The 15974-nt window shown below is 48.5% G+C and overlaps 1 protein-coding gene across 2 annotated transcripts in view; it reads right to left on the reverse strand.

The window, feature by feature from the left end:
- Nucleotides 1–15974, reverse strand: part of LOC115106344 (neurexin-1a-like) — an 84419-nt gene that overhangs the window by 25095 nt on the left and 43350 nt on the right. For both annotated transcript variants that reach the window (XM_029628974.2, XM_065007899.1), the window contains 8 exons: nucleotides 15557–15704; nucleotides 15201–15331; nucleotides 14605–14789; nucleotides 13539–13606; nucleotides 7098–7301; nucleotides 4916–4942; nucleotides 749–871; nucleotides 313–462 (listed from right to left, as the gene is read on the reverse strand). In XM_029628974.2, coding sequence (XP_029484834.1) covers nucleotides 313–462; nucleotides 749–871; nucleotides 4916–4942; nucleotides 7098–7301; nucleotides 13539–13606; nucleotides 14605–14789; nucleotides 15201–15331; nucleotides 15557–15704 — 1036 coding nt within the window. The remainder of the gene's footprint in view (nucleotides 1–312; nucleotides 463–748; nucleotides 872–4915; nucleotides 4943–7097; nucleotides 7302–13538; nucleotides 13607–14604; nucleotides 14790–15200; nucleotides 15332–15556; nucleotides 15705–15974) is intronic.

Here is a 15974-nt window from a genome sequence, read left to right on the forward strand (position 1 = left end):
TCGACAACTAAATGAGGAAACTTGTCGAGATCGGCTCATGGAAACGCGCCCGTTAAGCTGATGATTGTGAAAGTAAGGCACTTGTTGTTTGACAAAGTAACTGTAGTAATGTTACTCAGAAAAGTAATCTGATTATATAACATGTTACCACCAACACTGGTAAGGTGTGTGTGTGTGTGTGAGGTGTGTGTGTGAGGTGCTTGTATGCGTGTGTGAAGTGTGTGTATGTGTGTGTGAGGTGCGTGTATGCGTGTGTGAGGTGTGTGTATGTGTGGGTGTGTGTAAGTGTGTGTGTGTGTACTCTGTCCTTACAGAGGTCTACATAGGGCATCCCATTGAGAGTGAGGCCCTGCAGGTGCCCTATGAAGTTGGAGGGCACAGCGGGCATGAAGCGCTTCTCCGTCACAATGCCTGTCTCCACGTTGTGGAACTCCAGCTGGGTGTGGTCACCTGCCATCTGACCTGGAGGGGTTAGAGGTCAGGGGTCAGGGGAGAGGTTAGCAGACCGGGGTCAAATACATTGAAGCACTTGAGGTGTACTTGATTTAGCTTCACCGGAGTGCAGGGTGAGTGGAGTTTGCACTTTTGGGACTATTCCATTGGCTACATTGGACCAGGTCAGCTAAACACAAGACACTTGGGCTTGAATGTACTAGAAAAATGTCTGCAGGTTATGGGTTTGAGGCCAGGGGTTAAGGTTAGGACTGAAAGGTCAGGGTTGACAGCGTTGGGGGGTTGCTATGGTTACCTTCTACAGATTGCAGGTCGTCGACGGTGAGTTTGAGGCTTTTCCCGCGTCGCACCACTCTGACAGTGTGCCACTCATTATCATTCAGCCCCAGCCCTGCAAAGATGGTCTCTGGACCCTTACCTACACACATTCCAGTTAGTTAATATACACACACATACACCTTACGCACACCCACACGAAGGGTTAACACATGCACACATGCAGGCAAGCACGCACAAACACATTCTCCACCATGTCTCCTGCCACAGTGTCCTACCCTATCTGACCACATGGTGGCACTAGATACTCAGCTCTGTAGCAAGAGGGACGTAGAGCAGTAATACAGGAGGAACTGTCTCCTTCCCCTTTTCTCTCCTTTCATCCCTCTCTCCTTCCCCTTTTCTCTCCTTTCATCCCTCTCTCTCTTCTTCCCCTTTTCTCTCCTTTCATCCCTCTCTCCTTCCCCTTTTCTCTCCATTCATCCCTCTCTCCTTCCCATTTTCTCTCCTTTCATCCCTCTCTCCTTCCCCTTTTCTCTCCTTCCCCTTTTCTCTCCATTCATCCCTCTCTCTCTCTCCTTCCCCTTTTCTCTCCTTTCATCCCTCTCTCTCTCCTTCCTCTTTTCTCTCCTTTCATCCCTCTCTCTCTCTCCTTCCCATTTTCTCTCCTTTCATCCCTCTCTCTCTCCTTCCCCTTTTCTCTCCTTTCAACCCTCTCTCTCTCTCCTTCCCCTTTTCTCTCCTTTCATCCCTCTCTCTCTCCTTCCCCTTTTCTCTCCTTTCATCCCTCTCTCTCCTTCCAATTTTCTCTCCTTTCATCCCTCTCTCTCTCCTTCCCCTTTTCTCTCCTTTCATCCCTCTCTCTCTCTCCTTCCCCTTTTCTCTCCTTTCATCCCTCTCTCTCTCCTTCCCCTTTTCTCTCCTTTCATCCCTCTCTCTCTCCTTCCCCTTTTCTCTCCTTTCATCCCTCTCTCTCCTTCCCCCTTTCTCTACTTTCATCCCTCTCTCTCCTTCCCCTTTTCTCTCCTTTCATCCCTCTCTCCTTCCCCTTTTCTCTCCTTTCATCCCTCTCCTTCCCCTTTTCTCTCCTTTCATCCCTCTCTCTCTCCTTCCCCTTTTCTCTCCTTTCATCCCTCTCTCTCTCCTTCCCATTTTCTCTACTTTCATCCCTCTCTCTCCTCTCCCCTTTTCTCTCCTTTCATCCCTCTCTCTCTCCTTCCCCTTTTCTCTCCTTTCATCCCTCTCTCTCTCCTTCCCCTTTTCTCTCCTTTCATCCCTCTCTCTCCCCTCCTTCCCATTTTCTCTCCTTTCATCCCTCTCTCTCTCTCCTTCCCCTTTTCTCTCCTTTCATCCCTCTCTCTCTCCCCTTTTCTCTCCATTCATCCCTTTTCTCTCCTTTCATCCCTCTCTCTCCTTCCCCTTTTCTCTCCTTTCATCCCTCTCTCTCTCCTTCCCCTTTTCTCTCCTTTCATCCCTCTCTCTCCTTCCCCTTTTCTCTCCTTTCATCCCTCTCTCCTTCCCCTTTTCTCTCCTTTCATCCCTCTCTCTCTCCTTCCCCTTTTCTCTCCTTTCATCCCTCTCTCTCTCCTTCCCCTTTTCTCTCCTTTCATCCCTCTCTCTCTCCTTCCCATTTTCTCTACTTTCATCCCTCTCTCTCTCCTTCCCCTTTTCTCTCCTTTCATCCCTCTCTCTCTCCTTCCCCTTTTCTCTCCTTTCATCCCTCTCTCTCTCCTTCCCCTTTTCTCTCCTTTCATCCCTCTCTCTCCCTCCTTCCCATTTTCTCTCCTTTCATCCCTCTCTCTCTCTCCTTCCCCTTTTCTCTCCTTTCATCCCTCTCTCCTTCCCCTTTTCTCTCCATTCATCCCTTTTCTCTCCTTTCATCCCTCTCTCTCCTTCCCCTTTTCTCTCCTTTCATCCCTCTCTCTCTCCTTCCCCATTTTCACTCCATTCATCCCTTTTCTCTCCTTTCATCCCTCTCTCTCTCCTTCCCCTTTTCTCTCCTTTCATCCCTCTCTCTCTCCTTCCCCTTTTCTCTCATTCCATCCCTCTCTCTCTCCTTCCCCTTTTCTCTCCTTTCATCCCTCTCTCTCTCCTTCCCCTTTTCTCTCCATTCATCCCTTTTCTCTCCTTTCATCCCTCTCTCTCTCCTTCCCCTTTTCTCTCCTTTCATCCCTCTCTCTCTCCTTCCCCTTTTCTCTCCTTTCATCCCTCTCTCTCTCCTAATTTTCTCTCTCTAGTGTCTGTTGGAAGGCGATCTCTGGGGATTGTTGTGAGTCTCTCTCCCTCTCACCAGGATATACCAGAGTGTCAGTGTGTGTAGGGAGGGGGTGATAAGCTATAGGAGGAATGAGAAGATGAGAGGTAAACAGCCTGACAGATTCAGCTGTGGGAAATGGCAGCACCATGACACACACACACACACACACATCATATTGCCACGTGTGAGGTCTCTGTGTATATGCATGTGTAGGTGAGGTATGTGTGAGTGTAGGTGTCTTGTGTGTGTGTTAGGTGTGATTAGTTTTCAGGAGAGGACAGAGGGCTCCCCTGAGGAGTCTCAGCTGTGCTCTGGGCACAAGTCTCTCATCCCATTACCATGGATCACTGCCTGAGATTGGTGTTTTTTGTGTGTGTGTGTGTGTGTGTGTGTGTGTGTGTGTGACCGCACACTGTTGGGGTGAATGGGCTGATGTGAGAATGAGGCAGTGATCCATGCCAACCTGAGAACAGCCAGGACACACACACACGCACGCACACACGTACACACACACACAGGACATGAAATATGGTAATGGAAGAGTGACTAAATTGCTGAAAGAATTGTCTCCCGATGGAACTTATACAAATGAAATGTGTGTAATATTGTATTTACTGAGTTCTACGAACTCTTGTCATGTTTTATAATCATCTCCTAATATTAAGCTCTTTCAATGGCAGTATTTTCTTTTACTCCAAATGGCTGATAATAACTCATAATGATGGCTGATCATTACAAAATCATAATAACACCTTTTAAGGTTTCTATGCTTATGAAAAGCATTATGTTACATACTGCTGATAGACATAGACAAGTTGTCTAGGTATGTTCCCATGGCAACACCTTCTCCCTTTGTCAGTACCAGGATGCCGTCATAGAGTCGTCTTCCGTGGTGAAAGGACAAACACACATACACAGAGCTCGACTCACGACAGCCTACAGGCAAACAAAGCACTCAGAGGAAGGGAGGGGTGGATGGATAGATGGCTGGATGGATGGAGGGAAGAAAAAGGATGGAGGGGTAGAGAATCTTTCATTTTCAGCATGAAGGAGATATTATTATCCGGAAGCCCTGAGAAGCTTTCAGTCCATCTCCGTGACGGAACTCCACACCTCCACACTCCTCTGTACAACTCTCTCGGTCTCTTTTTCCTTGGCTCTTCTCTCTCTTCCCTGTGTACCTTACCCCTTTTCCCGTTCCCCCTCTCACCTTATTCACTAACACCCCCCCCTTTCCTGTTCCCCCTCTCACCTTATTCACTAACACCCCCTTTTCCTGTTCCCCCTCTCACCTTATTCACTAACACCCCCTTTTTCCTGTTCCCCCTCTCACCTTATTCACTAACACCCCCCTTTCCTGTTCCCCCTCTCACCTTATTCACTAACACCCCCTTTTCCTGTTCCCCTCTCACCTTATTCACTAACACCCCCCTTTTTCCTGTTCCCCCTCTCACCTTATTCACTAACACCCCCCATCCCCCTTTTCCTGTTCCCCCTCTCACCTTATTCACTAACACCCCCATCCCCCCTTTTCCTGTTCCCCCTCTCACCTCATTCACTAACACCCCCTTTTTCCCGTTCCCCCTCTCACCTTATTCACTAACACCCCCATCCCCCTTTTCCTGTTCCCCCTCTCACCTTATTCACTAACACCCCCCATCCCCCTTTTCCCGTTCCCCTCTCACCTTATTCACTAACACCCCCATCCCCCCTTTTCCTCATTCTGTCTTTCCTCTCTTACATTATCTCTAAAATGGCTGCCTTAGTAACCCTGGACTCTAGCAGAATCAAACACACAGTCACACACACCAGCGCACACAAACACACACAAGTTCTAACACACACACACACACACACACACACACACACACACACACACACACACGTTCTAACACACACAGAGGTAGTGTGAGATGGAGCGTGACTTACTGGCGGTACAGTTAATCCTGATACAGTCTGGAGGGAGAGCAGAGCAGAGGGTTAACACTGCACAAAGATACAACTCCACGCGCTGGGGACCAACACACCAACACACTCCACACACACACACCTCGCTGAGAACACACACTCTCCCTGCCTTCTGAGGGCAAGCTGGGAGGAGGTTATTGGCTAATCAAAGCAGAGGATAGGGCTTTCTGCTATCTGCTCTGAGCGAATGACATGGTAGCACTGGGAATCCAGCAAATAGATCTCTGAATTGTCTTGCTCTGTAATTGGCTGAGGGAGAGCGAGAAGTCTCAGTGTGACATGTGTGTCATTGGCTACTCTGGTCAGAGTGACAGCCTCCGTGACCATAACATCCATAATATCAGGACACTGAGGTGGGCGTGGCCCCAAATTTCTGTCACCGAGCAACAGAGCACCAAATCCCGCCCCTGGTAGAGCAGAGGAACATGGGAGGTCAGAGGTCATGGTTCCCATAATACCCCAGGTGTGTCGGGTGTCGTCAACCACAGCAGAGACGCAGATGCTACAGCCAGAGACCAACACACACCCCTGCATCTATTGGTGAGTGTGTGTGCGTGTGTATTTGTGTGTGTGTGTGTGTATTTGTGCATGTGTGCATGTGTTTGTGTGTGTGTCTCTGTGTGTGTATTTGTGTGTGTGCATGTGTGTCTCTGTGTGTGTATTTGTGCATGTGTGTGTCTGTGTGTGTGTGCGTGTGTGTGCATGTCTCTGTGTGTGTGTATTTGTGTATGTGTGTGTCTCTGTGTGTGCGCGTGTGTGTGCATGTGTGTGTGTGTGTGTCTCTGTGTGTGTATTTGTGTATGTGTGTGTCTCTGTGTGTGCGCGTGTGTGTGCATGTGTGTGTGTGTGTGTCTCTGTGTGTGTATTTGTGTATGTGTGTGTCTCTGTGTGTGTGCGTGTGTGTGCATTTGTGTCTATGTGTGCATATTCGTGTATGTGTGTGTCTCTGTGTGTGTATTTGTGTATGTGTGTGTCTCTGTGTGCGTATTTGTGTATGTGTGTGTCTCTGTGTGTGTGCGTGTGTGTAGGGGTGCAGTGGTCATCTGGGAGTGAGCAGGGAATGCAGCCTCGGACCGGGAGGACCAACCCTCTGTTCAACAATACTCACACCAAAAATACAATACAGTACAACAATGTAAGAGTGTATGTGTGTGTGTGTGTGTGTAAAATAGCAGATCTTGGTTTAGCTCTATGTACATGTGCTCTGCTCTCAGGTTATGTTTGAGTGTGTGTGGGTATAGGCCTACTGTGTACTTAGGGTTACAGTGTGTGGGTATAGGCCTACTGTGTACTTAGGGTTACAGTGTGTGGGTATAGGCCTACTGTGTACTTAGGGTTACAGTGTGTGGGTATAGGCCTACTGTGTACTTAGGGTTACAGTGTGTGTGTGTATAGGCCTACTGTGTACTTAGGGTTACAGTGTGTGGGTATAGACCTACTGTGTACTTAGGGTTACAGTGTGTGTGGGTATAGACCTACTTTGTGTGTGTAACTAGGTTGACAGTGTATGTGTGTGTGTAACTAGGTTGACAGTGTATGTGTGTGTAACTAGGTTGACAGTGTATGTGTGTGTAACTAGATTGACAGTGTATGTGTGTGTAACTAGGTTGACAGTGTATGTGTGTGTGTAACTAGGTTGACAGTGTATGTGTGTGTAACTAGGTTGACAGTGTATGTGTGTGTAACTAGGTTGACAGTGTATGTGTGTGTGTAACTAGGTTGACAGTGTATGTGTGTGTGTAACTAGGTTGACAGTGTTGGTGTGTGTAACTAGGTTGACAGTGTATGTGTGTGTGTGTAACTAGGTTGACAGTGTATGTGTGTGTGTAACTAGGTTGACAGTGTTGGTGTGTGTAACTAGGTTGACAGTGTATGTGTATGTGTAACTAGGTTGACAGTGTTGGTGTGTGTAACTAGGTTGACAGTGTATGTGTGTGTGTAACTAGGTTGACAGTGTATGTGTGTGTGTAACTAGGTTGACAGTGTATGTGTGTGTGTAACTAGGTTGACAGTGTTGGTGTGTGTAACTAGGTTGACAGTGTATGTGTGTGTGTGTAACTAGGTTGACAGTGTATGTGTGTGTGTAACTAGGTTGACAGTGTTGGTGTGTGTAACTAGGTTGACAGTGTATGTGTATGTGTACCTAGGTTGACAGTGAGTCGGACACGCCCCCCGTCCAGCTCCAGTCGGAGCGTGTCGGCTGAGTTCCGTGATGTTGTTGCCATGAGAACACCGTAGGCCCGCTGGGAGCGAAAACGTAGCGACACATCCTCTGCTTCGGTGTGCATCGATACGGGCAACTGGACCTTCATAAACTTACTACCATCATAGGATAGGATGGTCGCATCTAGAGAGGGAGGAGGAGGGAGGAGGGGAAGATATTAATATCAGGCAGTGACCAGTCCAGACCAGACCAGTCCAGATGAGACCACATCAAAGCAGATCAAACCAGTGTCTCCAGTTTGACTTCAATTCCAGAAAATATTCAATTCAAAGCTGTTTTCCGCTGAGAGAGATTGATGGTTCTATATTTGCTCCTCTGCCTCTACCTTTCTCTGATGCTTCAATCTCTCTCTTTCTCTCTCTCTGTCTGTCTGTCTGTCTGTCTGTCTGTCTGTCTGTCTGTCTGTCTGTCTGTCTGTCTGTCTGTCTGTCTGTCTGTCTCTCTTTCCATGGGACACCATTGGTGGCGAAAACAAGAGAACAGGGAGAGAGAGGTCTCACGAATACTAATGAGCTCAGAGTGTGTGTGTGTGAATAAGTGAGTGAATTTCAGAGGGAACCGTAACAGTGAGTGCTCAGTAAAGCGAGCAAGGAGAGAACGGAGAAGAGAGAAGGAGAGATAGGGAGAAGGTGGGAGAGAGAGAAGAAGGGAGAGGGAGAAGGAGAGATAGGGAGAGGGGGAAGGAGAGATAAGGAGAAAGAGAGAGGGTGAAAAGCTAAAATGCTAATGAATCCTCATTAACTGGAGGTTAGCCTGTTACATCATGATAACATAACTAACACCCACACAAACGCACACATACATGTGTATGTGTGCGTTGGAGTAATTTCTTAACAGCTGACTAAATTAAATGAGAAAATGGTGCTTCAGCAGAGCACCTGAGAGAGAGGGGGGAAAGAGAGAAGGAGGGGGTAGAAAGAGAGCAGGTAGAGAGAGAGAGAGGGGGCAGGGAGAGAGAAGGAGGGGGTAGAGAGAGAAGGGGGGTAGAGAGAGAGAGAGAGAGAAGGAGGGGGTAGAGAGAGAGAGGGGGGGCAGAGTGAGAGAGGGGGTAGAGAGATCGGAGGGGGTAGAGAGAGGGGGCAGAGAGAGAGAGAGGGCTGTAGAGAGAGAGAGAGAGGGGCAGAGAGAGAAAGAGGGGGTAGAAAGAGTAAGAGAGGGGGTGGAGAGAAAGAGAGAGAGGTGGTCGAGAGAGCAAGAAGGGGGAGAGAGAGAAAGAGGGGGTGTAGAGAGGGGGGGGGGGTTCTGTACGTTAACACTAGAAGCTTAATACCTAAAATGTATCAATTGAAAGTGTGGGTTAACAGCTCCAATCCAGATGTTGTTGGTCATTACTGAGACGTAGTTGCGAAGCCAGCAGCATACCACCCTTCATCCCACTGCTGACTTGCTTCTGAAGCTCAGCAGGGTTGTTCCTGGTTGGTCCCTGGATGGGAGACCAGATGCTGCTGGTCCCAATGCCCCAAGGCAGTGACTGGGGACACTGCCCTGTGTAGGGTGCCGTCTTTCAGATGGGACGTTAAACGGGTATCCTGACTTTCTGAGGTCATTAAAGATCCCATGGCACTTATCGTAAGAGTAACCCTGGTGTCCTGGCTAAATTCCCAAGCTGTCACTTAATCATCCCCAGCTTACAATTGGCTCATTCATCCCCCTCCTCTCCCCTGTAACTATACCCCAGGTTGTTGCTGTAAATGAGAACGTGTTCTCAGTCAACTTACCTGGTAAAATAAAATGGAATGGAGTGTTTTGAACACTGATGTTAACCTTTCCATTTGTAACTTTTTCAGGCAAGACAGATCTTCCAAAGGTGGTGGAGCGGCAATCTTTACCAAGGAACACCTTCAGTGCTCGGGTGTCCACACCAACTCCACCAAACAATTTGCCTTGCTGGTTTTAAGCAATAAGCTTTCAAACAGCTCTTTGTTGACTGTTGCTGGGTGTTATCGTGCTCCATTAGCACCCAGTCACTGTGTCTGAGGTGCAAAAGGAGCTCCTTAAACTTGACCTCAAAAAAACATCTGGGTCAGATGGTTTAGACCCTTTCTTCTTTAATGTTGCAGCCCCTATCATCACCAAGCCTGTCTCTGACATTTATAACCTGTCTCTCCTTTCCGGGGAGGTTCCCATTGCTTGGAAGGCAGCAACAGTGCATCCTTTATTTAAAGGGGGAGATCAAGCTGATCCTAACTGTTATAGGTCTATTTCTATTTTGACCTGTTTATCAAAAGTGTTGGAAAAACTTGTCAATTATCAACTGACTGGCTTTCTTGATGTCTATAGTGTTCTCTCGGGTATGCAATCTGGTTTCCGCTCAGGTTATGGATGTGTCACTATAACCTTAAAGGTACTCAATGATGTCACCATTGCCCTTGATTTTAAGCAATGTTGTGCTGCTATTTTTATTTTCTCGGCCAAAGCTTTTGATACGGTAGACCATTCCATTCTTGTGGGTCGGTTTTGATGTATTGGTGTCTCTGAGGGGTCTTTGGCCTGGTTTGCTAACTACTCTCTCAGATTGCAGTGTATAAAGTCAGAACATCTGCTGTCTCAGCCACTGCCTGTCATCAAGGGAGTACCCCAAGGCTCGATCCTAGGCCCCACACTCTCCTCAATTTACATCAACAACATAGCTCAGGCAGTAGGAAGCTCTCTCATCCATTTATATGCAGCTGATACAGTCTTATACTCAGCTGATCCCTCCCTGGATTTTGTGTTAAATGCTCTACAACAACGCTTTCTTAGTGTCCAACAAGCTTTCTCTACCCTTAACCTTGTTCTGAACACCTCCAAAACACAGGTCATGTGGTTTGGTAAGGAGAATGCCCCTCTCCCCACAGGTGTGATTACTACCTCTGAGGGTTTAGAGCTTGAGGTAGTCACCTCATACAAGTATTTGGGAGTATGGCTAGACAATACACTGTCCTTCTCTCAGAACATATCAAAGCTGCAGGCTAAAGTTAAATCTAGACTTGGTTTCCTCTATCGTAATCACTCCTCTTTCACCCCAGCTGCAAAACTATCCCTGATTCAGATTACCTTCCTACCCATGCTAGATTACGGAGACGTACTTTATAGATCGGCAGGTAAGGGTGCTCTTGAGCGGCAAGATGTTCTTTACCATTCGGCCATCAGATTTGCCACCAATGCTCATTATAGGACACATCACTGCACTCTATACTCCTCTGTAAACTGGTCATCTCTGTATACCTGTTGCAAGACCCACTGGTTGATTTATTTATTATTTATAAAACACTTAGACCTCAGTCCCCCTATCTGAGATGTCTAATGCATCCCTCATCCTCCACATACAACACCCGTTCTGTCAGCCATAATCTGTTAAAGGTCCCCAAAGCACACACATCCCTGGGTCGCTCCTCTTTTCAGTTCGCTGAAGCTAGAGAATGGAGCTCAAATTGGACAGTTTTATCTCCATCTCTACATTGGAAGACTCAAACATGGACATTCTTACTGACACTTGTGGTTACTTCGCGTGATGTATTGTTGTCTCTACCTTCTTGCCCTTTGTGCTGTTGTCTGTGCCTAACAATGTTTGTACCATGTTTGTGCTGCTACCATGTTGTGTTGTCCTGTGTTGCTGCCATGCTATGTTGTTGTCTTAGGCCTCTCTTTATGTAGTGTTATGGTGCCTCTCTTGTCGTGATGTGTGTTTTGTCCCATATTTATATTGTATTTATTTTTTATTTTTAATCCCAGCCCCCGTCCCCGCAGGAGGCCTTTTGCCTCTTAGTAGGTCGTCATTGTAAATAAGAATTGGTTCTTAGCTGACTTGCCTAGTTAAATAAAGGTTAAATAAAAAGAGAGAGAGAAATGGGGGGGTAGAGAGAGTTACTTTTTTATTGTTTATTTCACTTTTGTTTATTATCTATTTCACTTGCTTTGGCAATGATAACATATGTTTCCCATGCCAAAAAAGCCCTTGAATTGAATTGAGAGAAAAATAGAAAGAGAGGGGCAGAGAGAGAGAGAGAGACAGAGAGAGAAAGAGGGGGGTAGAGAGGGAGGGAGAGATGGGAGATGGAGAAGGAGGGATGCTGATGAAGGCAGTAAGTGTGAACGTGTCCTTGTGACGACAGCTCTGGAATAAAGCTGAAGAAACAAACAGCTCTGAGAGAAAATTTGGAACAAAAAGAGAGAGAGAGGGATGGAGGGATGGCGAGAGATGGGAGAGAGAGAGAGAGGGATGGAGGGATGCGAGAGATGGGAGAGAGAGAGAGAGGGATGGAGGGATGGCAAGAGATGGGAGAGAGAGAGAGAGAGAGAGAGGTAGAACCACAGGTAGAAGGTGGGAGCAATCACTCTCTCCAACTGTTTCTCCATCTGTCCCTCCTTCTACTGAACCACCAGTTACTGAGGCTGATTCTCTCTCTCTTTTTCACACATTGTTCAATTTTCATCTCCCTATAGAGGACAGATCTGAGGTGTGTGTATTTGTTAGATATGGGAAGACTAATAATTATCGTGGTAACAGAATCCGCTGCTTCACACTGACACCAGGATCTCTCTCCTCCCTCTCCCTGACTCATCTCTTTTCTTTTCTCCAAACTGTCTCTCACTTCATCTTTCCCTCGGTCTCTTAGGGATTCTATTCATCCATCCCTCACTCAATCATCCCTCTTGGTCTGTCTCTTTTTCTATGTTTTCTCTCTCTCCATGACTCCCTCCTCCCCGTTCCCTCCCTCATCCCTCACAGCGACGCTCTCTCTCCATCCCTCCCTCCTCCTCTCTCTCCATCCCTCCCTCCTACCTACCCTCTTCTCTCCATCCCTCCATCCTTCCCTCTCTCTCACCCATCTCTCCCTCCACTCTCTCATCCCTCCCTCCCCCTCTCTCCATCCCTCCCTCTTTCCCCCTTTCTCTATCCCTCCCTCTTTCCATCTCTCCTCCCTCCCCTTCTCTCCATCTCTCCCTCCTACCCCTCTCTCCATCCCTCCCTCCTCCCCTCCCCTCTCTCTCCATTCCTCCCTCTATCCCCCTTGCTCTATCCCCTCTCTCTCCATCCCTCCCCCTCTCTCCATCCCTCCCTCCTCCCCCATCTCCCCTCCTCTCTCTCCATCCCTCCCACCCTTCTCCCCCTCCCTCCATCCCTCCCTCTTTCCCCCTCTCTCCATCTCTCCCTCCTCCCCAATCTCTCCATCCCTCCTCTTTCCCCCTCTCTCCCTCCTCCCCACTCTCTCCATCCCTCCCTCCTCCCCCTCTCTCCATCCCTCCCTCTTTCCCCCTCTCTCCATCCCTCCATCTTTCCCCCTCTCTCCATCTCTCCCTCCTCCCCCTCTCTCCATGCCTCCATCTTTCCCCCTCTCTCCATCCCTCCCTCCTCCCCCTCTCTCCATCCCTCCCTCCTCCCCCTGACTCCATCCCTCCCTCTTTCCCCCTCTCTCCATCTCTCCCTCCTCCCCAATCTCTCCATCCCTCCCTCTTTCCCCCTCTCTCCATCTCTCCCTCCTCCCCACTCTCTCCATCCCTCCCTCCTCCCCCTCTCTCCATCCCTCCCTCTTTCCCCCTCTCTCCATCCCTCCGTCTTTCCCCCTCTCTCCATCCCTCCCTCTTTCCCCTCTCTCCATCCCTCCGTCTTTCCCCCTCTCTCCATCCCTCCCTCCTCCCCTCTCTCCATCCCTCCCTCCTCCCCTGACTCCATCCCTCCGTCTTTCCCCCTCTCTCCATCCCTCCCTTCTCCCCCTCTCTCCATCTCTCCCTCCTCCCCACTCTCTCCATCCCTCCCTCTTTCCCCCTCTCTCCACCCCTCCGTCTTTCCCCCTCTCTCCATCCCTCCCTCCTCCCCCTCTCTCCATCCCTCCCTCCTCCCCCTCACTCCATCCCTCCGTCTTTCCCCCTCTCTCCATCCCTCCCTTCTCCCCCTCTCTCCATCTCTCCCTCCTCCCCACTCTCTCCATCCCTCCCTCTTTCCCCCTCTCTCCATCCCTCCGTCTTTCCCCCTCTCTCCATCCCTCCCTCCTCCCCCTCTCTCCATCCCTCCCTCTCTCCCCCTCTCTCCATCCCTCCCTCTCTCCATCCCTCCCTCTCTCCCCCTCTCTCCATCCCTCCCTCTCTCCATCCCTCCCTCTCTCCCCCTCTCTCCATCCCTCCCTCTCTCCATCCCTCCCTCTCTCCCCCTCTCTCCATCCCTCCCTCTCTCCATCCCTCCCTCTCTCCCCCTCTCTCTCCATCCCTCCCTCTCTCCATCCCTCCCTCTTTCCCCCTCTCTCCATCCCTCCCTCCTCCCCCTCTCTCCATCCCTCCCTCCTCCCCTCTCTCCATCCATCCCTCCTCCCCCTCTCCTCACCTCTCCCTCCTCCCCCTCCCTCTCTCCCCTCTCTCCATCCCTCCTCCCCCTCTCCTCACCTCTCTCACAGGCCGGTCCCAGGTATCCGGTCCCAGAGCAGTCACACACATATCTGTTCCAGCCCTCCCTGCAGAGGTCAGAAGTTGGGGTTAATGGTCAAGTCAAGGGTCATGCCAGAGTAGATAAAACTACAGATACACTGTAATTCTTCAATTCACCATTCGCTAAGCACCGCCCCCTTGGTTACTGTTGCAACTTGGGTAAAAAATAAATTCAGTAGAGCCCAATTCCCCATTCAACCACTGGGAAAATCCCCTCACAATGATCTCAAACTGTGTTTTTAACACACAATAAAATGAAACACACACTACCCATCGATAATCAGGAGACTCTCTGGGAAGTTGTGGTGGACTGCCATTACACTTGCTTTACGGGAACCTGGTCAAATTAAGTTTGTAGTGTGGCTAGCCACTGGATAGCTGTGAATTCACTGTCAGTATGCAATCTAAGGTACTAACCATTTCTGGAGCTAACTAGTACTCTCAAATTGTATCCTGATGTCAACAGCAGATGAGAATTATATTCATAGTATAGCTAACTAACCTAGCTAACATACATTTGGAGAAAACAACTTATAACAACTGGCTAGCTAGCTAGTGTTAGCAACATTTTCAATGCTGGTCATGCAATGAGAGCTAACTAACCAGATCGCAAACAATGCAACAAAATTATAATTTCGGATTTGAAAAATACTCAATCTACAGCATTTCAGGAATCAATCAGTTTTTTTCCATTGCCCTCATTGGCTTTCATGCGTTTGAAACATACGGTCTATCTATGGTTTAAAACGAGAGCTTGTTCTAGGCGTTGGACTCGAGCTTGGTTAGCGACAGTTGTCCACCGAAGCACTGAGATTGGTTGTCCAAAATTCTGGGGCGGGCTTAGCGAAGGGTCAATTCAAGGTGCTTTATTGACATGAAAAACATTCTTTAAATATGCCTAATAGTCTTCTCTCAGTCTAGAACTTAGTTCAAAGTGCAGGGAGTCCTTTAGAAACAGTCAAGCACACATCTACATAGTCCCGTACTGTACAGTAGACCTGACTTGAGTAAGTAGCTGCGTTACCTGCAGGTGGCGCTGTGTTGGCAGGGGTTGGACAGACACTGTTTAGGGGGCTCTCTGGAGCAGGACGGTTTCACCCCTACAGCCCTCTGAGCCTCAGCCAGACGACGGATGTCCTTACTCTGACCGTCCACAAACAGGTCTCTCACACAGCCCACATATCCATAGTTCAACAACGCTGTCCACACCTACAGGGAAAAGGAGAGACAGGTTACACACACACACACACACACACACACACACACATACATACACATACACATACACATACACATACACACACACACACACACACACACACACACACACACACACTGACCTTAACCCAAAAAACTAACCCTAATCCTAAACATAACCCTAGCTCCTAACCCTAAGACTAACCCTAGCTCCTAATCCTAACCCTTAACCTATTTCTAGACTAAACCCTAAACCCTAAACCCCCTAGAAATAGCATTTGACGTTGTGGGGACTAACAAAATGTCCCCAGTTGGTCAAATTGTTGTTTGTTTACTATTCTCGTAAGGACTTCGGGTCCCCAACAGAATAGTTAAACACGTCCACACACACACACACGCACATAAACAAATGCACACACACACCTCAGTAGGAAAGATGAGTCCTTGGCGGTCCTCCGGTAATCCTCCCAGGTACAGGATATCATCCAGGTCTAGAATCTCACTGTCCCCTGGAGCGGTGTACGCTGTACGCTGTGAGTTCACTGAGATAGTACCTACACACACACACACACACACACACACACATACAAGGTTAGGGTTAAGAGGGATCAATGATTAGGGTGCTCTGACACTGACCGTAAGTCGCTCAGAATGAGTCTGCTAAATGGCTCAAATGTTAATGTAAAGGTTAAGTTACCTTTCCCACTGACCACTTGCCAGGCCGTCATTATAAATAAGAATGGCTGTTAATCGGTTAAAGGGGAAATAAAATCAGACACCTGAGCGCCCGTCCCTCTGGAAGTCGACGTGGTACCACTCGCCATCGTTGACTTTCCTGTCGATGGCCTTGGTCTTGGTGGTTCCTGAGCCCATGTCCAACAGAAGATACAGGTGACCATCCAGCATCTCGATGGCAAAGAAATCCACCTGCAACAGAAACGGCAACAATAGAAAAAACAGCACAATATGAACATCAGCACCGACACCAGTATCAACACCGACACCAGTATCAACATCAACACCAGTATAAACATCAACACCAACACCAGTATAAACACCGACACCAGTATCAACACCGACACCAGTATCAACATCAACACCAACAACAGTATCAACATCAACACCAGTATCAACATCAACACCAGTATCAACATCAACACCAACAACAGTATCAACATCAACACCAGTATAAACATC

Source organism: Oncorhynchus nerka, linkage group LG23 (genome assembly GCF_034236695.1).
Source record: "Oncorhynchus nerka isolate Pitt River linkage group LG23, Oner_Uvic_2.0, whole genome shotgun sequence".
Lineage (NCBI taxonomy): Eukaryota > Metazoa > Chordata > Actinopteri > Salmoniformes > Salmonidae > Oncorhynchus > Oncorhynchus nerka.